We start from the raw sequence: 23,757 nt of genomic DNA on the forward strand, positions 1-23,757 counted from the left end.
CAGAAAAATCGAGTAGCTGCGTTATGCCGAGACCAGCAAGCTCCCAAAAATGGCCTTAATAGAGTTTGAAGACAGTATGATTATAGGTAATACTGTCGGCAGCGGATTGGGTCTCAAACCCACTATTGTTGAATTTGATGCTTTAGGAGAACAACATGGAATGGTCTATGCTGCCACTAATATTGTGCTGGGCAGTGACAGTGCATAAACTACAAGCAACTATCCTAAATAGAGCTGCCATAGATCTGAGCACTCGCATCTTTGCCTAGGGCCAGGGCTACATAGCAATGAGTCGCATGAGACAGTTAAAGAGTTTAGCCATTAGTTATTTGGATCCCAGAAAACTGCTGTATGATCTGCATGATAAAAAGTCTCTCAAGGAACTCAACTGCTTGAGAAATGTGTAAGTTTACATTGGTATACGCCAATTAAATAAATAAACTGAAATGTTTAGTTTTCTCAATAGGCTCAGTATGTTAAATATGACATATCCATAAGTTTTTGAATTGTGAATTTTTCTCTATGATTACTAAAATTAAAAAACACATGACTGGGAAAAAATAAAAAAAAAGATAACTGAATTAAGAAAATGATAATAAATCAAACTAAAAAAAAAGAAGAAAACAAGGTGTGGAAATAAATGACTAAACATCGTTATACAGTATTTAATTAAACAAAAATAACAGGTGACCAATCAACTTTCAGACAGTTTTAATTTGTTTAAATATATTTTTCATGATGTAGAAATAGCAGGCATTTAATGTTGCCTAATGATTCTCATCTGGTCTTACATCAATAAGAATTAAACGAAAATTTTTAAATGCAGTCAGGGAGGACTCTGAATAGTAATTGTCCTATATTAAAGAGCTCACCCGACTGCATTTAAAAATTTTCATTGAAGAACAAAATTTTCTTATTGATGTTAAGACCTGGTGAAAACTTAAATTATTAGACAACCTTACATACCTGCTATTTCTACCTCATGAAAAATATATTTAAACAAATTAAAACTGTCTGAAAGCTTATTGGTCATCCAGTATTTTATTTTACTAAATACTGTATAGTGATGTTTAGTCCTTTATTTCCATACTTTGTTTTCTTTTTTTAGTTTGAATTATTATCTTTTTTCTTAGTTTATTTATATTTTGGCAGCTGTGTTTTTCAATTTTTATAATTTTTTTTATTATTATATTTTTTTATTTACTGTTTCTATTATTGTTACATTAGATAAGTAACAGAGAAATACATGCAAACTGAAGAAACTTTATTTTGCTTTCAGTGATAATACTTTTACATATGTTGTCTCATGACTAATTATTTCAACTTGATGGTGAGGCATAGACCATGTATGGGGTGGTCCAGTATACCATACTGATATTGTATGAGCACATCAATTCCTGTTTCTTTCACTTCGCACACTATTTTATGTTTTCACTGTGAGAAGTAGTTTGAACTGCTTTTTTTTCAAATTTGTTAAGGTAGTGGTCTAGTTGTTGTTCTGTGTATTAATGAAAAATTACTCAATGAGATTTCAACATACTGTCAACCAAAGACAATATTTTGATTATAAATAGGAGCCACCCAGAAAAGGATAGTCATGTGCCCCCCTTCAAGGGAGCACATGACTATCCTTTTCAAGGGGTGTGGTTCTCTGTCTAAGACTTTTAATATTAGGGCAACAATACCTGATTTTTTAAAACAATATCTAATATAAAAAAACATGTAATTCTGGAGTATGCATCAAAATTAAATTTCAGAAATAATTTAAAAAAAGAGAAAAATGAAGAAACCAGAGGGTGAAAAACTAGAAGGTACTTGTGATTTCTACAAAAAAAAAGAAGTAAACCAATTTCTGGCTTACTGTTGTGTGAAAAGGCTCTTCAAATGAATGAAAAGCTTGGTGTGATCGACTTTAAAAACTGATGATTGAGGAATTTAAAAAAAATTTGTGGTGTAAGGGAGCTTGAGATTCAGGGAGAAGGTTTATTAGGTGATGTTTTGCCAGCAGTGATTAAAAACCTCATTTTTAAAGACAAAAGAAAATGAAGAATTTTCAAAAGATAACAATTTCAATACCAATGAGAAAGAAGTTAACTAGAAATCACTTCCAAATAAGTATTTAACATCTTGATGTGTTAAATCTGCTCCTGGTTTTACGGCAAGTAACCAGAATGTCACGGTGTGGTACAAATACCAGTGGAATACATGCTTCACCATTATTCCTAACTGGAAAAGTGATGCAGCCCAGGTGTTGAAAAGGTACCATATCCTCAACAGTACATTATACAGCATAGAACTATAAATTCTATTAATTTGAGGTTTAATTATTAATTTTAAACTGAGAATTTGTTCTTGACATGATCTACCTTTTCTAAATCCCCCTTGATATTCTCCAACTTTATGATGAAACTTGCTGATCTAGTCTGTTTAATAGGAGTTTGGAGAATATTTTATGTTATTGGAAGTAATGAAATTCCTTTACAGTTATTTACATCTTTAATACAATCTCTTGTATTATAATTAAACAAAAATAAAGTTTTACTTTACATAGTATTGTAATATGAGATATTTCAAATAAATTTTTTTTGTTAATAACCGGTAAAATGCATCATTTATATAATTAGATTCAATTAATCAGGAATTTAAATAAAATCTGTATTTTTTTTTGACTGAAAAACAATTAATTGCTGTTTACTTTAATGCTAATGCGAATAAACTATTGTCACAAATATAATATTTTATATGGAACATGAGAATACATATCTGGCATCAACAATTATGGAAGAAAAAAAATTATTTTTTCCTTTTTCTATATTATTGTATTTTATAAATTATAATCTCAGAGACTTTGCATTATCCATGCCTGCATAAGGATACAGCTACCAAAGCTTCATATAAAGAATGAATTACACAATCCACATGTCCTTTTTTGGCAAGCTCTGATCAGTATTATAATTTTTTCAACATTTTTTTGTTCTACTTATTAATATCCATCATTATTCACATTAATGTGAAAAAAAATTAAGTAAGTTAAATTAATGAAAAAGTATACAAAATGTGCTGAGGTTAACTAGGAATGAGTACAGTTCCAATCTAGTTAGTAATTGTATGATTTTCCTTATATTGGCTTTGAGTACAGTAATCAATAAAAAAAAATACCTTAGCATTTAAAAACTGAACATCTGTGCTTATGACAAATTTGTATACTTTTAAACTATTGGTATTTGGATATAACTGACCATCTTTCCTGTAATCTATGCAAGAGCTGTAACACTGCTAGAATTATCAATTCTACTCAGTGCAAACTTTAATGAGATAAATAATATATTTAGTGCAAAAATCGGTTTCATTTTATATTATTTGCACTGTATTTTTAATGTAAACATTTAAATAATTATGAATGTATTCTGCCAGTAGTATTTCATATTATTTAAGATTATAATTTGTTACAGTAATTTTCTTATGATTTAACTATCACATCAAACATTTTATTATATAATAATATGAAAACCCTACACTATTTATCAATAAAAGGAGCATGAGTTACAGTAAAATCCTGCACAGTGCATGACATTTTTTCAACAGCTGCAAAAAAAACAAAAAAAAAACATTTTAAATGTAAAAACATTACACTGAAATATGGACTGGTAATATTTATTTAGTGATTCTTTGCTTACATACATAATATAAACCCTCTCCAACATCTCAAACACTAAAAAAAATCATGAAGTTTTTTTATATAAATCCCTTTCAACAGAAGAAATTACTTTTTGAAAAGAGTTGTATACTTAAATTGGTACTTTTCAAGAATGTGCTCGCAGCCGATCTATAGTTAGTTGTTAGATGGCACCACTGAAAGGAGAAAATAAATAAATTAAAATTATAATCCAACTTTATATAATAAATAAATATAATTTAACCAAACTTAACCTATGCTCGCTTCGCTTGCTAACCTTGACTAGCAAGCAAAGCAAGTGCAGGTTAAGTTTGGTTAGATTATATTTACACTTTTAGATCCATTTATTATATAAAATTATACATATATATATATATATATATATATATATATATATATAAATATATATATATATATATAATATGTATTTATATAATTATATATTAGTTATTTATATAAATTTATTAAACAGTGCACCTTCAATTTACACAGTTTTTACATTCTGGAAAATTTCCACGAATAATGAAATTGCATAAATTGAGACTCACATCTAATGCAGAAATACAGGTTAGGTTCTTGTTAAGTTATACAGTAAATTACTGTACTTTATTTTACTATTACAGTATCATTGTATTTTTTTAATCATAATACAGTACAATGTATGTATTTAAAAAGAAATTATATGTACTATTTATTTATTTTCTCCTTTATTATTATTATTTATTTATTTTCATATTCTTGAAAAGTACCCTTAAATGAAATAAAAACTAGTTAATTGTGATTTTTGCTATAAAAATATTATTTCTATAAATTATTGCTAATAATTTCTATACAAAATTGCTGTTATTGCTTTAAAAACGATTGCTAGTCATTAACACATAACTTTCAACTAATTTTAACACTAGCCAGCCTCCGTGGCATGAGTGGTAGTGTCTCAGCCTTTCATCCGGAGATCCTGAGTTCAAATATCAGTCAGGCATGGCATTCTCATACGTTTCAAAACTGCCATTTCATCTAATCCACTGAAGTAATATCTAATGATGGTTCTGGAGTCTAACAAAAATTTAATCCTCCTCCATCCTCAAAAAAAAAACAGTTTATTTAAAAAGATTTGATAATGAAGAAAAAAAATGCTGACTGATATTTTTTTAATTTCTAAATAAACAAAGTTTTAGAATTTTTGTTTATAAACAGTTTGGTAAATGAGAAATTTTATAAAATAATCTTTTTCTACATTTTTTAAATATATTTTTTGTTAATAAAACAGGATATTTTTCATCTATACCATAGACAGGATGTATAAAAATAACAATAAATATTATTTGCCTTATCATCAGTAAAAAGATATTATTATTATTATTATTATTAAATAAAACAAATTTAAGGATCAAACCAAACTGCTTGTCTGCCAGGGCCAACCAAAAATAAATCAAATTTACTTTTAATCATCCAATCCTGCAACCTACCTAATAACATATCAGAAAATATTTTTTTGAATAGTTTTAATAAAGTAGATTTCCCTAGAATTTTGCACATTAGATATCGCCTTTTTAATGTGGTGGGAAAATTATGACTTTTGAAAAAAATAGATGGAACCTGCTCTATCTTAAAAATGTAATAAAAATTTAACAAAAAGGTACTGACAATTTATAAAATTCTTAGGTAAGTAATTTGTTCCTGGTGGTCTGTTATCCTTAGCTTTATTCACTACTGACAGCTCTACATAGGTTATCGGTGAACCCAAAAATTCAACTACTCTAAAAGGAGAGGTGGTAAGCCTGATTGGTCTCAATAACAACATGAATTTTTTGCTCTCTTAAAATAATATAAATAATTCAATTCAGTGTGTTTTTCGGCCTTTTATCATGTTTAAATGTCGTCTTTGAAGTACAGTGCTCATTCTACGTGTGTTGGCTTTCACGTGACTGCAGTTTTGGTGATTGTAAACTGTCTTTAAGTTCACTGTGTACCGTAGGTTAGCTCGTAAAGCTCAGGATTAGACTGCTTTCTTTTAAGTTTCAGTCTTATTCATATAACTGAAATACCATAATCACTGCATCCAGAAAGCCAACGCAATAAACCTTAAACATTACACTGAAGAGCTACTATAAGACCAAGCAAATGCTACCTATGGGTGAAATAAGGAACTGATGGGAGTGGCTGATAACAGAATGGTTATCTTGCTGAAAATAGACATGCAATAAATGAACTGAGTGAATAACTCAGTTCAATTTCCATTTAAAGAGAAGATAAAATAATTGGAGATCCACAGGAAGTTGCAAACGAGTTTAACAATTATTTTGCCTCGGTCGCTTCAGGTGATTTGATGTTTAATGGGCTCATCCCAATTTAGCTAATGTTATACAACCAATTGTTTCCATGGCTCTTATACCTGTTGACAAGGTGGAGGTGGCAAGTGTCATTCAAAAGCTGACTCTGAAGAAGACATGTGACATTGATGGCATGTCTGTGTGGTTGCTAAAGCAGTGCTGCAAGCACATCATAAAACCATTTACAGATATGATCAATTTATCTTTTGTAACAAGACTTTTTCCTGAGTCCTTAAAAACAGCTAGAGTAGCTCCAATATTCAAAAAAGATGATTCGCATCAAACCAATAACTACCGCCCTACTTCCATTCTTCCAGTTCTGAGTAAGATTTATGAAAGTCTCTTCTTAGAGAGACTTCTCAGCTTTCTGGAAAGATTTAACTTTCTTGCTTTAGAGCAATTTGGTTTTAGAAAAAATAAAAGCACAATTGATGCTATAAAACATTTTATTGATGGTGTCGAGGGATTGAATAGGTGAGAACATGTGCTCGGCATATTCCTTGACCTTTCCAAGGTGTTTGACTATGTGCATCATGAGACACTGCTGCACCAGTTAGAAGTTTGTGGTGTGCGGGGTTTGCCACAAAATGGGTAACATCTTACCTCCAAGACCGGGAACAGTGTGTCCAGATCTTGGATGCCACATCTAACAAAGTAAGATTGACCCATTGAGTCCCCCAGGATCAATCCTGGGGCCAGTTCCTAATTTACATCAACAATCTCTGAAATCAGTTGTCCAGCATGGAGATGTGATTCAGTATGCTGATGATACGAATCTATGCTTTAGGGATAAATCTTTAAGTTATTTGGAGGTCAAAACTTTCATTGAACTAAATCAATGCATTCAACACTTTTCAGAAATAAACTTAAGAACCAACAAATCAAAGTCGACTGTTATTAAATCTTGTCTTCAAGAGCATGAGTATAACCTTCCATGATTAATGGTGACGAACTCTTGGAGGAATCTGAATTTGCTGGATTCCTGGGTACACACCTTGATTGAGAGCTGACCTGGGATAAACACATAGATTGTGTTTGCGCTAAGATTTTATCGGGCATCTTTGTCTTGTGTAAACTTGCAAGTGTTTGCTCTTTAGATCTGTTGAAAGTGGCCTACTATGAGCTAAAAATTCCACACTTGTCATACGGGATTCAACTTTGGGGATACTGTGGTAAAGCATACTGAGTAGGGTGTTTTGGCTGCAGAAGAAAGCTGTTAGAGTGATCTTTAACTTAAAATTCAGAGAGTCGTGTACGGACACCTTCTTGAAGCAGGGATTTTTGACTTTGCCCCATTTTTATATCTTGGATGTTGCGGTGTATTGCCATTCAAAATGCACTTTAATGCAAAATGGAGATATACATCTTTACAATACTAGAGGCAGGGACAACTTGCTGTTCAATAGCACAGAACGTGGCTTTCAAAAGTTTGCCGTCACAAGTTGGTGTCAGATTAATTAATAGGCTCCCAGAGGATGTCAAACAAATTCCCATTTTGAGTCGGTTTAAATCTCAACTAAAACGACTTTTGGTGTCTAAGGCATTTTACTCTGTTGACTAGTTCATGGATGGCTGCTGGGATAATTAATCAAAATTATATAAGGACCAAGCCTGATGTCATAAAGATGTGAATGGTGCATGAATGATACATTTTGTATGTTTGAATGGGTAGAAAGGAATTAAAACTTAAAAAAATTTTAATTATTTATTTCTGTAGATTTTTAACCATATTTCCCTACTTATTGACTGTTGACGATTGTGATGCAATTTTGTATTGTTTTTATGCAATAAAAGGATTATTTATTTATTTAAGGAAATATACCCATATAATCCATGTGGGCTGTAAACAGTCAACTGACAACAAGCCACAAAAATGATGTACCCACATTTCTGTCTTAACATCAGTACACTTAAAACTATTTATTTTTAGTATTTACTAAATTCCAAAAATACCTTACATTAATCCATTAAAAAACTCTTTCTTCTCCCCATAAACCTCAATAAAAGTAATTTCATCTTCTCTGACACTCTTTGTTCTACCATTTAATATACACATATCGCACATGTCCAAAACCTTACGACCTCTCTCATTCACTACTGTATTTTCAGAACACCTAATTATATCTAAATTCCAATCACTCCAACTATTTCATCGAACAATTTCTGACTGTCCGATATTCTACTACTGAAATTCCCTATTAAAATAAAATTACACCGTTGACCACTTAATTCCAGAGCTTCAAGAGATTTTCTTACCATATCCTAACTACTGAGATAGACTGGCATCACGGAAATTACTTCATCACTTTTTTATTTTTTATTAACAGAATATCTTTCCTCCTGACTTGAACAAAATGAATGTGCTCTGATATTCAGATTAATTTTACAGTCTGTCATAAGCCCTCCTTTTGCTCTCCAGAATATCTAGTTGCCAGTACAGAAATAACTTTAAATTCAGGGAAACACCTGTCATTCACAACCCACTTTCTCAACAAATGTCTCGCTCATACAGAAAATATCATATTGTTTTACAAAAAAACAGAAAACCAGAATAACAACTTACCAACGAACTCCGCTACATTATATGCTAAAATGCTTAATAAATTTTTCTCTTCTCACTTCGAGCAGATAATTTCACAATATCTCACACTTTTCCCTTATTAATCTCAGCTACAATTTTTCCAAAGTCCACTTAAACATATTCTTCAATTTAATAACCACCTTTGTAGTGCATCTAAGCTTCAAATCCAGTGACCATAAGAACCTCTGCCCTTCAACCAGAAGGTGGTGTATAATAAGTGTCACCTTTCTTTCCTCCATAATCCCTTTTTATTTGTCTTTGTAGTACAAACAACTTCTCCTTCTTTATCATGGTTTCAGAACAAAAATCTCAATGAAAAGTAAACCTCTATCCCTTTCAATCTATGTAAATATTTTAGTATGTATTAGACATTATTGCCTATAGGAAAATGTACAATAAATGGAGCACTGTCCCTTGTTTTACCCAGAGGATATGTTCAATTTACAATAATTTGTCTGCTTCATTGCAATACAAAAAGACAGAAATCTTTTACTACCTCATTACAGACACTGTCACTTTTCTATTTCAACCATTAAAAATCAGACTGTTACAATAAGAACAAACCTCACGATTATTCAACCCAGCGGTGGGGAACCCACAGCCTCAAGGCCACATGCGGCCTTTAAAGTTTCTGTGGCCTTAACTGCAGGCCTATGCAGCCAGAGGTACCACTGAAATGTATTATTGATTATTGACTGAAACGTATACTTACTATGAGAGTGAAGGCCTATTAAATACAGGCTGCTGGATGAAATGGCAACATCGAAATAATTCATAAGTTCAGGAAAATTACTTCGTTTATGGACATGGCGCAGGTTTTAAATAAAATATGAAATGAAGGTGTAAATACTAGAATACAACTATTCAAATATGTTCGGTTCGACACGAAAATATGCAAACAGCCCAGCTATTGTCTTTCAATGGGCCTATATTTCAGAGTACACTGAATATGTAGTAATATGTGAGTACGCAAGCTTTAGTAGGACGTACACAACAGGCCTGCTCCACTGTACTCCCAACGTCGACCCCATCACACGATTGTGCTCATATTGTTTTTCTTTCTTTCTTTTCTAAAATCTCTGATTATTTTTCATTCATTTCATCGATTTATGCTTATGGTTGTTTAAATAAAAATTTTAATAATACATTGATCATGTGTAGAAAAAAAAAGCTAGATGAAGAAAACAGAACTTCTAATATAGAGTGGGAGCAGGATTATTTCTTTATTGCTGTTAAGATAAAATGGCGTATTTGTTGTGTAATACAGTACTTAAAAGTTTAAAAAAATCCAATGCAAATTAACATTATTTAACTCATAAAGAACATAAATAAGCCAAATTAGAAGGAGAAGCTCGTCAATCTGCACTACAAAAATTGGAAAAAGGAAAAAAGATTCAACAGGTAGCTTTTAGTGCTTTTATGAGGAAAAATATTACTACAGTTGATACAAAATATTACATATACTTGGAAAAGAGTGTAAACTATTTACTGATGTAGAAATAATAAAAGAATGTATTGTTGAAGCAGTGGGTTGTTTAGATCTGAAAAAAGTCGACAAATACAAAAAACTTCTTTCAAGAACTATAACCAATAGAAGCACGAATTAGCGCAAAATGTGACAGAACAACTTCACAAAATAATTGAAAATAAAGGTGTATAGTTTTCAATAGCTTTAGATGAAACAACAAAATAAAAAAGACTCGGCTCAAGTGTTACATTTTATTCGTGCAATAACTGAAGAATTTATTTGTTACAAGGAACTCCTCGCATCGGGTACACTCACTGGAAGATCTCTAGGAATTGACATTTTTAACAACTTCAAAGAAATATGTTGTCAATCAAAACTAAATTTTAATAATCTGGTCAGTGTATGGAGAGACGGTGCACGTTCCATGAAAAGCAAGCGAGGATTCATTTCTTTATTAAAAAAAGAAAATTCTAATACGGAAAAAATAATATCATTCCAGTGTATATTGTGCCACCAAAATCTGTGCATTAAATCAACTATTTTACATGACACTCTGGACAAAGTTATCGCAACTGATAATTTTATTCGAATGAATGCAACGTGTCATTGTGAATTCCGAAACATGCTTATGTCAGATGATAAACATACAGAGTTGATTTTTCCTAAGATTGTAAAGTTTGCTGGTCATCAAGGAGACAAATTTTGACTGAAGTTTTAACTTTATGAGAACAAATCTTAACATTTTATAAGAAAAAGAAAACTGTGCAAATTATCAGATGAAGCATTTTTGTCTGATATTAAGGCAAAGAAAAATGATTTAAATATTTCCCTGCAAGATAAAACTAAACACATAAATGAATGTGGAAAAACGTTTAGGCATTTAAAAAAAATTAACATTTTTCAAAGCTTTGTTCTCTTACTTGGTTGTATCTGAAGAACACTTTCTGCAATAATCAAAACTTTTATACAAACAGAGATATGAACAAAAAACCTTCAATGACTATGTAGCTGTCTTGGATTCCTTAAATGAAGAATATGCAAAAAGATTTTCAAATTTTGAAGAACATACTCTTGTAATGAAACTAGCTTTTGAACCACATCTGATTGATATCTCAGAAGCTCCCAAAGAACTACAAATGGAACTAATTAAGTTGGGAGAAGATAATGTTATGAAATCTCTTTTTGATACAAAAAAAGACACGATTGAAGTTTGGAAAAATGCAGTTGAACACCCATACTTACATCAACATGCATAACGTTTACTTAAGTACTTACTGTTGCAAATCAACATTTCCATATGACACAAATTAAAAATTGTTTTAAGGACATAGATAACTGATGCTCATTTATTAGACCAACTCAAGCGAGTTACGAAGCTGGAACAAGATATTCAAATACTTGCAGGCAAAAAACAAATTAAAAAATCTCATTAAATAACATTTATTTTATTAATATTTGTTACTAATTACTTAAATGTTTTGTTTATAATACAATAAATCAATAAATGTCAATTTAAATAGACCTGAAAAGTTTTCATTTACTAACCTACACCTACTAATTAGTATATATTTTATTTATTTTAGTTTATTATGAGTATTAGTGTAAAAAAAAATCAGAAAAAGCACAGCTATAACCAGTAACTATATATTAACTCGTGTGACCCTTTCACTATGCCAAAGCTGAATGTGGCCTTCTATGGTAAAAAGGTTCCCCACCACTGGTCCAACCTATCATTATTTTTGTTTTCCTTCCTCAGGCATTGCAACCTCATCTTTTAATAGCTTAATTTCCTCCAGCAAACCACAAATGCCAACTGATGTACCTTATGTTATTCTTTGTTGCCAGAGTACCCAGTTTTTTAACAAAAATGTTTTTCAACATATGTTCCATAGCTTCCAACCACTCATTTTCACATCTGTTGGCCAATTGTGACACTCTCCCAACAAGCTTTCTGTGCGGTCTTACTTATTATCCCCAACCTTGTGACATTAAATGTTTGTTTATCAGCAAAACACAAAAGAAAGCAAAAAAAAGAAATAAAAATTAATTTAAAAATTTCTTTCAGTCATAAAGTTATGTGCATGGACTAACTACTTGTAAATTTACATAAAATAATAAAGCTATTTAAAATACGTCTTTACTCTACCAGTGACTTAACTCTGATAGCACATACATCTATAACAAATAAATTTTCAAAGTTCATTACAAATTAAAATTATTAACTACTATTAAGAGAGTGATTATCTGGTACTGAACTGAAGGACTGGTACTTTCATAAAGGATAAGCTTGGTTTTATTCTATTTTATTTCATCTTTAAGATCAAGAAATGAGAGTAGGTCGCAATTGATAAAGCCTACAAACAGTAGATAGCTTTGGTCTTGTTTAACCTGGCTTCTAGGATTAACCCATAGGCCTGTCTACTTAACAGGATGATAATGGACCCTGAAGACTACGCTTTACTCTCCAGATATGTGAAATATCTGTCCCTGATTTGAGACTTCTCTCTACATTAGTACCTTACACCCAGAATCATTATGAAGCACATCTACTCATCTTTTTTAGGTCAACCAATCAGTCACCGATCCCTCAAATGAAGTAAAAGGCATCCTACGGTGAAATGTATGAACAATAAACTCTGCTCATCTAAAATGTTTAGCGCACTTCTTTCACACAATATCTGGCTACTTCATCAGTTGATAATATTTCAGTATTTTTCTTGTTCTTTATCCGTCTCCATACTTCCAAGTTCTTTTTTTATACATTTATGCTCAGAAACATAGCTTTTCTCTACCACATTTCACTGAATTCATCTGTTCCATGTAGCAAAATAGGGCATAATACTGCATTGTGCAACTCCACTTTTGTTCTACTTGACAATGTTTGACTGATCATACAAACATTTTTGCCCTGCTATGATCTAGATATTTATATAAATTTAAATTAGATAACTGATTTTAAAATAACTTCCTAGTTATCTAACTTTCTATATATTTTAAAAGTTGCATATCTAGAATTAAGATCACTCTCTGAGGGATAGATTATCATAATTATTTTTTTTATAAAAATTGTGATGACATTCCTTCAAAACTGTGGCTGAAGAATTATATATTCTTCTTATAACTTACATTCTGCATGCTAATTTTTACATACCAGAACTAGTAACCACTCCTTAATTTGCCTAAATAATTCTGATATTATCTACTTCTGTTCTTATTTTTATTTAAATTTTTTAGCGTTCTACGAACTCTTAATTTTATGGTAAATTAAAATTTTTTTCAACTTTGGTAAGTAACTCTGAATAACCACTTTATCAACTAATTTACAAAACATAACAATAAAACAGTCTGGAAATAAATATTTGAGGGAAATATATGCAGTTCTTTAGGAATTAAAATGGGGCAGCTTTTATAACTTATTTGTTAGTTTTTTAATCTGTATTTCTCACATAACTTAATCAAATTAAAATTGATCAGTTTTATTATTATTATAACCAATAATATATCAAACTCCATAAAGCAGAAAATTCCACTTAGCAAAAAATCTATTTGAAATTCTAACCTTAACTTTACTGGGCCAGTTTTTATAACTTTTTTTGTTAGTTTTTTTATAATAACAGTAACAAAAATGATATCTCTCATAGAAAATTAACAAAACAATAATAAATTTTAAACACTATTATTAGTACTACTAGTGCTTGGACCTGAAACACTTGTTTGCTTTTCTGTAACATTCTGCTTTGATGTCAACTGTTGCATTTCCAACTGGCTTTGAGCAATATCTGCAAGAGCAGCCTGTACTTGTTCAAGAAGTATTTCACCTCGTCTTACAATTTCTTCTAAGCGTTCTCCTGCTTCTTGATTTTCTTGCTCAAGACGGCGTAAACTCGCAATCTTAACACAGATATCAAAATCTAAGTTGTAATTAATTGGAAGAAATAAAATAAAAAACAAGGCAGTTTTCACTAAATGGTTTTCCAGTAAAAGATTTCTTACATAACTTAATAAAATACATTAAATACAATGCTATATATTATTATTCTTAATTCAGTAATGTGAATTTTTTGACAGTCTAAATAAGGCTTACAAAACTGAAAATAGTTTTTGAAAATAATTAAAAATATAATGAATAAACATTAAGTCATTGACTGATATGATTACTAAACAATAATAAATGCCATCATACACTGAAACTGCATTTAGCACTGTTTAACGGCAGTGTTATACAGGAACTGCTTTATTAAACATGGTTTTGCTGACATTTCATATGGGAAATGCCTTGTAAAGTAAGGTACCCTACATCATATCAGTACCATATAAGGTACCTTATATCATATGATTTGATTTTCAGAAGGCTATCTCCTGAAATGTACCCATTATGTTACCATCATATTATAAGTAGTTACGAAGTTTAGTGCCTTATCCCGGATCTACTTTTTTATTAATCCAAGTAGCACCAAAGTTGCTGAAAGCAACCTTTATTTCCAATTGTGTACTGCCAGAGCTGGCTGAGCCTACTCTTTGTATTTGACTATTAGTAATTTGTACTGCTCACTGTTACTTTTTCTGTATAAGAAATCAATATAAGAATCTGCTCAGGTTCTGGTAATGTGAAAATTTTTGGAATTAGTTTACTTTTACAGAGGTTATTCAACTATAAATTTAAGTTAAAATTATTGTGTTTAACTTAGGTTGACTAGTACATTAGCAAATATTACTAGTTTGTATTTATTAATAAGGTGAAAATGTTGCAAAAGGCTTTTGGTGAGTCATGTGTATAATAATGAACAGATAGTAAATGGTACAAATGTTCCCAAGATGTTGTGAATCAGCTGAAAATAACCTAACATATGGTACAGATAACGTAAGTTATGGACTCATGGACGACCAATGAATTCATATTAGAGAAGTTGCTGAAGAGGTAAATTTCTCATTTGGTTCATTTAAAAAAATTCTACTATTTTGGGTATAAGACAAGTGGTAGGTAAATTTTTCCCAAAATTGTTGAATTTTGACAAAAAAATTGCAGAAGAAATAATAAATGAGATCACATCAATAAAGAATACTATTTTGACATTAATGTTGCTTGTGCAAGTTATTCATACAAAAAAAGACAATATTTTTAAAGAAATCTCATAATACAACTCGCATATATTAGTTGATCAAGAATTAAAATAAAAATTTAAAAAAATATATTATAATGGTATCACAACCATTGCATTCACCAAACATAGTCACTTGCTATTACATTTTCCTGAGAATGATAAAAACATCATAAGATGAATGTTTTGGAACTGTTAAAGACACTAAACAATACGGCATCAACTGGAAATATTCTGAAGACTGCAAAAAACTGATATAAGCATGTTCTATGTGATAAAAATTATTTTAAAGTGAACATAAATACACATGAATAAAGGAATATTTTTCAAATTAACTTTTTGATCAACCCTTGTTTTGATTGACAATCAAAAGAGATTGTAGAAATATCTACAGTTAGTGATGTTAAAACTCAATATAACAACACAGATTTAATATTCACCTACTCCATTTGACTTTTTCACACAATCTGTAGTAATATAAGCTATTTATTAACAATATATACATTAAAATAAGATTTCATACATTCCAAGTAAAATAAACTTAAACTGAAAAACCAAATACTCAACAAGTATGGCGATTCACGACTATATGAACATGAAATGTTGCTTCATCATAAAATAAAATGTGTTGTAGGTAGTTTTCATCAGAAAAAATAAATTTTAACATGGCTGTTACAAATTGAACTTTTTGTGTCTTATCGTTATCATCAGTTTTAATTTCATGGAGTAGTTGCAGATTATAAACACAAAGTTTCAATTCCTGTGAACAATATCATGAACTTTTTGGAATGTTTAGTTGTCAACTAATACAATAAAATGAACATTTTAGACTTCGTTGGAAAGACAGTCTAATTTTTTCTGTATTTTCAGCACTAGTTTTACGCCTGCTTGATGAGTGTCCATTTAAAACACTCCTGACTTCCAAAAACTATTCATGATACTGAAGCTCAGGCTCATAACAGTTTACCCCACGCAACAGCCTAATGCAGCTGCTATCTGACACATAATGTGTAAACTAAAACTTAATTTGTTGTCTCTTTTAAGATTACACATAAAACACTATTGAATGCTCAAAAAAAAAAAATAATAATTTCTGTGGTTTATTATGAAATAGTTTTTCTGTTTATTTTTGTAATATAAAAGTGAATTTCATGATTTCTTTTTATATAAATGGGACCAATGATTCTGATATCCAACCAACTGTATAAGTGACCGAGTATATGAAAAATCTATTTCACAACTTTTTTAATGTAAATTTTTACACTAAACTTCTTTTTTTATAAGACACCCAATGCCCTCAGATGTTACAACAATAAGTTATAGTTTTAAGTTTCAGAATTATTTTAGCAGTAGTTATACTAAAGAACATATCTTACCTGAAGCTCAGTTGATGAGTCATCATTTGGCAAAGATTCAATTAAGACATCTATATCTTTTGCTGTTCTAGCAATCAGAGTAGCAAACAAATGCGCATAATCTAAACACAAAGAAAAAATATAATTAGCAATTTTCATCAAAAAATTAATGTACAACTTACTTAATTGAAGCTGAACTGTACATATCTAACAGTGGGTAATTTCTATATGGAAGCATAAAAAACCTACAATAGTGCACAGAAATATTTTTAATACAGATCAGTAAATTTTACTTATATTGGATTATTACTGAACAACTAATAAAAACATATGTATATGTGTGTGTGTGTGTGTGTGTGTGTGTGTGTGTGTGCACACACAGACATGCGCATGTGCGTGGATTTTCAAAGTCAGAGAAAAGGTTAATTTTACAAATAGCTATACACTTTAAAAAATTTTACATTATATTTCCTTCAACAGCTACATACTTTCACAAACATTTGTAAAGTTTCTGGAAACATTCCTGGAGACTACTTTCTTAGAAACTTTCAGCTGCTCCATTGTATCAGCAGCAATATCATCAGTTTTCACATTTTATTTCCAGCGTAAATTTCAAACTGCCAAAAATCAGCTGGCACCAAATGCAAGAGTATGACGGACACTTCAGGGACATTACATTGTCCTTAGCATTTTTTGACTGGCTATTACATTGATTATGGTGATTCTGTAAATCTCTTAAAAAGTTTTTGGTTGTATCTAGATGAATAAAAGAGCAATAAATATGATTTTGAGTTGTTTAATTTTATAATGATTATCAATAAATAATTTTACGAATTTAAAATTAAAACATTATCAACATTACGAGACAGATTATAACTACATAAATTTGATTTTCAAGTTTCTAATTAATTAAACAAATTTGACCTAAAAGATTTTTTTTTAAACTTATTACGTTTTGTTACCATTTGAAGAGTTCAGAAAAACAAATTCGAAGATATCTACGTTCTACTCATTTAAAAGAACAGGTTAAAAATAAAAAAAGATCACAAGAATGAAGCCAACATAGATTTTTATTAATAAAACAGTCTTTTTCCTGTTTCAGAGCTGAAGGTAACTTAATGCTAAATCTTCTATAAACAACAGCTGCACATGTGGTTATTTAGAAGAATAAACTATTCGTATAAATGAATTTAGGGGAAAATTCACCATTAAAGTCAAAACATGAAAATTTAAGACGTTATAAGTTTTATGGACTAAAACTGACAGTCTAGAAGAAAAAAATAAGTTCATTTTACATCATGAGATGAGAGTATACTAGATGATCTTTACTAAGAGTGATTCATCAGCCTATAGTAAAAAACTATTCACTAGGTAGGAATAACAGATTTGTCTACTGAATGAGCATTGTTCACCAGCTAGTAGAAAACTGTATGTCACTACTACGATACCTGTAAAGCTCTGAGGTGCAACCTCTCAGAACTTAAGAAAAAAATAAAAATATGAAGCAATTCAAATATTAAATTCCTTTTACTGAAACAAAACACTAAAATAAATATACTTTTTTTTTATTTAAATTTGGCTTCAAACAAAACAGATTTTACCACATTAGAGACCTTAAAAATAATCCTTTAAAAATACCACTTTTATTCACTAATAGCATTTAATGTACAGAAGCCAGTTTTGCACTGAATAAAAAATTATATAAAATATTCAAGAATAATATTGCTATTAAACAAGGTTTTAGCAAATATACATTTTATACACACAAATTTACAGTAGTATAATAATGAATCAATCATACTTCATATGCAAGTATTATTTCCAGTTTCTTCCTTCCTACATTAACAAATTAGAACAGTTAATTTCAATATATACAGTTTTCTTATGTTCCATGATCATAGTACAGTACATGTTGACATTAAGTACATCATACTAAGTCCAGTTTATATACCTAAAGTTATGTCACTACCAAAATTCAATGGACGTATTTTAAAAAACAAATTTCAAGAGGGCCAAAAAATTTTTTGTTACTCTTTTTATTACTTTAAAACCAGCAGACACAAAGAATACAGATTTTTTTTATTGCTGTGCTATCGAAACATTTTTTTATTTTTAACTGATGTGAGCACTGATCATAAGAGAGATTATAGTGGGTATTAGGCTCCTTATAATATTTTTTAAAATGTTTTAATGCATTGAAATTCTGTACAGTATACTCTAGTAATATGAGAGGTTATCTCTAAAGTAAAGACCGTTTCATTGTAAAACAATTTATTCTGAAAACTTTATAAATACTTTTATTTCTCTTAAACTACATACCTTATACTACTTCTCAATATAATTGCCACATGAATAAGAAATTTATCTTAGTGATACACCAACTTCAATATTCCCTCGTCGTATTCTTCTGCCGCCAGTCCATTCAGCCACTGATTAACAGCATTTTTTTAAGTCCATCATCACCTGCGAATTGCTTACCGCTCAAAAATTCTTTCAATTTCCCAAACAAATGATAATCAGAAGGAGCTAAGCCCAGACTATATGGTAGGTGATTGTAAAATTCCCATCCAAATGTTCTCAGTAAATCACATGTCTGACCCTCAACATTTGGATGTGCATTATCATGCAGCAGGACGACGCCGTTGGTCAGCCGCCTACAACACCGATTCTGAATGGCACGCCGTAACTTACATAGAGTTTTGCAGTAGGCTTCTGCATTTGTAGTCATTCCATGTGGCATGAAATCAATCAGCAGCATGCCACACCAATCCGAAAAGATTGTGGCCATCAATTTGCATCCAAATGGCTGTGGCTTGACTTTTGTTGGTCTGGTGATTGAGGATGAGACGCCAATCACTTGACTGCCATTTTATCTCTGGCGTGTAATACGAAATCCACGTTTCATCACCGGTAACAATTATATTAAGGAACTCATCGCCTTTTTTTTGTGTAGCGCATCAAAAACTCCAAAGTAGATCCCATTCGGATTTTTTTATGATGTTCCGTTAAGACATGCAGCACCCAACGTGCACAAACCTTTTTGAATCCTAAATGATCATGAACAATACAACCAATAACAGCTCTTGAAAAATCAGGAAAAAGAAGGGCCAGGTCAGAAATCGTTCAGGGATGATATTTTCTGATATCATCATGGACGTGTTTCAACAAGTCTTCGGTGATTATCGAGGGCCTCCTTGAATGTTCTTCATCACGCACATTACTTCTATTATTTCTAAACCTTTCATACTATTTTTGGACATTTCTTTTATTCATTATATTATCACCGTACTCAGCAACAAACTGCTTATGAATTTCAGCCGGCTAAACGTTTCGATAGTTTAAAAAACCTATGACTCACGTACTTCACAGTTGGCGGCTACATTGATTTTCCTATTCATTTTATAACGTAATAAATTACACGTAATCAAAGATACTACAATGCGACAACTTACAGACAACAATGCAGTGTGTACATTACTAGCATGGCCATGAATGACACAGATTCACCAACCTTAAGGAGAAAAATTTCCCAGCGGTCTTTACTTTACAGATATACCTCGTACATGAAGTATAAAATACAATTACCATCTTGAGGTTGATGTGGTTGCTGCTGTTGCTGTTGAGATACGTTTCGATCAAAACCTGAGAATTTACTAGGAGTTGAAAATTGCTGCAAAACTCCAATGCTGTTGCAGAAATACTCAGCTTGCTATAAAAATATTGATCAATATTTAAATAATTTTATCTGAACTGAATTATTAATACATACATGAAGCAAATTATAAGTTTCCAAATTTTGTATACAAATCTTAACCAACATCTTCAATACTGTTGTCTTCACAATCTTCAAAGTTCTTCATAATTTATAAGCATACAATTTTTACACCTCTGATCATGAAAACCTTGTTCAGAATTTTTTTCCTAGCATAAGGAAAAGATAGGAATCACTCCGTGATAAATATGGTAAACAGCAGTCCACCAGAATACTAGCAATGTCAGTATTAATCAGAGCATGTACTTAACAATAATGCAATAACAATCAGCAGTACCATGTATCATGTTTAACTTTTATTTAAAAAAAAAAACAATTTTATACAAGGTATAAATGTAGCCAACACATTAACAACATCCTTGATTATCAGTTTTGTATATTCTAATCTTTATCCTCCTCCACAGCTTTTACCTCTATTATGAAACTAACTAAACGTGGATATCTTATCATAATAAAACATATAGAAAAAATAAGTATCTGTTTCTATAATCGCAATTAAGAAAATAATAAACCCAATAAAAGCTTCTAAAAAGCAATGATTGATTTTTTAATATTTTTTGCAAAGTTAAATGGACTGATATATTTGTCATTCAAGTTATCTTCCGTTTAATTTTTTTTTTTGCAAATTATATCCCGTTAAAATGTTTAGCAAACCTGACAAATAAAACTTTCTTTTATGATTAATAACAGAAATTTCATAACTTCCTGTTATTTTACATAGACCTTCAGTCATTTCTCTATATCTGAAAAATGAGCGTAAAGCATTGATTTACAGAAAATATTATCAGAGTTTTTTTAGATTTAATTTGACAGAGAGGTATGCATGACAGCACTGCTGTAAGAAGGGTTATATGAACTCGAGCAATAGTTAAGATTTATTTTACACAGGTCATCAGTTGCTCTGGGAAATAAAATATTAAAGAACCCCATTTAAAACTTGCAACAATAGTTTTGGTGATATTAGAAAATTATATTTATTAAGGTTAAGAATATCTTAAAATGACAATGACAGTTAGTCAAATATGGATTAGTAATCAGTAAAATATATGTCAACTGCCAATGGATTAGCACTGATTATATAATAAACAATCCCATAATAATGCAAAAGTGTTGCCTTATTATATGAGTATGGGTCTGTTTTTTGCGATGTATCACCTACAACTTGTATCGTTAGTGAGACCTAAAGCTTTGCTACTCCTTCTTGTTAACACAAGTAAATCATAAAGATAACAGCTGAAACTACTAATTATAATTGTTAATCATGTTGTGGAATGCTTATTATATCCAAGAGAAAGGTTATTATTGAAATTTATTAATTATGAATATAATAAATATGTTCTTTCTTGTGTGACGATAATTTGTAATGATAAATGTGACTGTGGTTTACTAATTCTTATATGACTAAAATTATATTATTATAAACAAAGATAACATCATTACTTGTTTAGTTGAGTAATGAGTTAATGGCAATCGTCGGCTCCAAGTACTCAAACATGTAACTATAATCCCAGATGTAGTCATTCTATAACATTCTCAGCTATAACTAAAACTAAGTGAGGGATTTTTTACATTCTGTTAGCAAGAGCAGGCAACAGTTTATCATATTAAAAGTGTGAATTTAAAGCAAAATGTCAGGTACAATCTGCTTGACTAACAACTGGGTAGTTTAGTTTACTTAAAAGAAAAGCTTCATTAGTGTCAATTTTATCTTTTATTTAAAACAATGTCTGTATGTTAAGTCATGCAATAATGATAAACCAAACCAAATTAGAGTATATATTACAAATAAATAAAAAATAACTGAGACTAGGCAATGTTAACAATGACTTTTTAATGATTTACTGAATACAAAACTCATTCAATGGAAAAGTATGACTTAATAGAAACTACTGTAACAGCAATGGAGGTATATCCTAACCAATTTTAAAAGGATAAAAAAAGTAATGTTACAGTTTAAATAAAACAACCTGCTGGAACTTCACCTTAACCACAATAAACAGTGCATAAAGCCAACCTAACCTTGAGTCATGACATAATGTACCTGATAACAATAGATTAAAATGTAACCAAATGTTCAAGAATACATTTATAAAATTTTATTTCTAAAATCCCAATACATGACGGTAGAAATAAACACCAGAATTTTGAATACTTTAAATGTATTACTGTAAGAAAAATATAAGTATACAAGATTACTAATATACAAACAAAGATTTTAGTTTTATAAAAAAAAAATTTGATTGATTTTACAAAAAAAAAAGATTGTATATTTTTTAGGATCAAAGGCTGACAACCAGAGTAACTAAGTTAGAATTAATTTTTTCTCATAAATATAATATTGGAGTAAAAACGAGTTAAACGTTAACCTATAAATATCCAAATATAGGAATTCACAAAATAATCAACAGTTTATGTTCACCTATATGAATTACCTGGTTTATCAGATCCTGCAACTGTGTCAACCGGTCAGCCATAACGGGCGTACTTTGAAAAAGAAAACTAAATTAAAATTATTACAAACATACAAGCAGTAGTTTAATAAAAAAAAAAAAAAAAAAAAAACAATGTTTGAATATAACCCTAAAACAAACAAATCCTATTTCGAACACTTTTTCTCATATTAATAACTGTTTTACAACAAAAACAAGAACACTTCGTTAAATACGTTCAAATTCTTATAAATAAGTGTTATTTAATATGACTAACAGTTACATTTCTTAAAATTAACCTAATGTACGGATAAACATCACAATAACATTACGGATGGCGGGTTATCGGACAGCGTTCATCACGTTTTGTTATTGGTTTAAAGCCTTCTAAATCAGAAAAGATAATGAGAAATAATAAATAACCTACAATAATCGCATAGAGTAATGATTGCACCCGTATATTAAGGTAATATAATTATATTAAAATAGAGTTTCGGGATATATTAATAAAAATAAAATGGGTTATTTTAATTGTTCGATTGGGCATAAATCTAAATTAGTGCAAAAATAAATACTACAATTTTCGTATTTTTTATTACTAAATTATACCATAGGCTTGTTACAATATTTACATTTTGAATTCAAAAATTGCTATTCTTATGAACTAAAAATATAACGAAATTACTAATAGTTAACTCTACTATTAAATTTGTTTTAGTATATATATATATATTTAAGTATATATTTTTTATTTAGTATATATATATATATATATATATATATATATATATATATATATATATATATATATTTAAAGAAAGTATCTGCTTCATTCACTGATTATTTACTTTTTTATTGTTAGAATTTAGTCATTGCTCTTTTATAAACAAGAAACAAAATTTAATTATAAATTAAATCGTTGGGTAACTAAATCAAGTGATTTTGATAAAAAAATATATATTTAAAGCAATGTTGTTTCGTAGCAGCATTTTGAACATTTTCGGATACTTTTTGTCTAGGACAAATTTAATGACGACAACCTGCTAT

At 30.0% G+C, this 23,757-nt stretch overlaps 1 protein-coding gene across 2 annotated transcripts; it reads right to left on the reverse strand.

The window, feature by feature from the left end:
• Window positions 1-1,709: 1,709 nt before the first annotated feature.
• LOC142323133 (mediator of RNA polymerase II transcription subunit 21-like) lies at window positions 1,710-23,062 on the reverse strand. 2 transcript variants are annotated; one of them, XM_075362375.1, is made up of 5 exons: window positions 22,714-23,062; window positions 20,095-20,218; window positions 16,531-16,631; window positions 13,757-13,946; window positions 1,710-3,585 (listed from the first exon to the last, which is right to left on the reverse strand). In XM_075362375.1, exons 1-5 carry the CDS (start codon window positions 22,753-22,755, stop codon window positions 3,518-3,520), a joined length of 525 nt encoding a protein of 174 aa, XP_075218490.1. In that variant the 5' UTR covers window positions 22,756-23,062; the 3' UTR covers window positions 1,710-3,517. The 2 variants fall into 2 exon arrangements, with proteins under 2 accessions (XP_075218490.1, XP_075218491.1); XM_075362376.1 differs by lacking the exon at window positions 1,710-3,585 and adding an exon at window positions 3,609-3,852.
• Window positions 23,063-23,757: the final 695 nt, after the last annotated feature.

The sequence above is a fragment of the Lycorma delicatula genome, chromosome 4 (genome assembly GCF_047948215.1).
Source record: "Lycorma delicatula isolate Av1 chromosome 4, ASM4794821v1, whole genome shotgun sequence".
Lineage (NCBI taxonomy): Eukaryota > Metazoa > Arthropoda > Insecta > Hemiptera > Fulgoridae > Lycorma > Lycorma delicatula.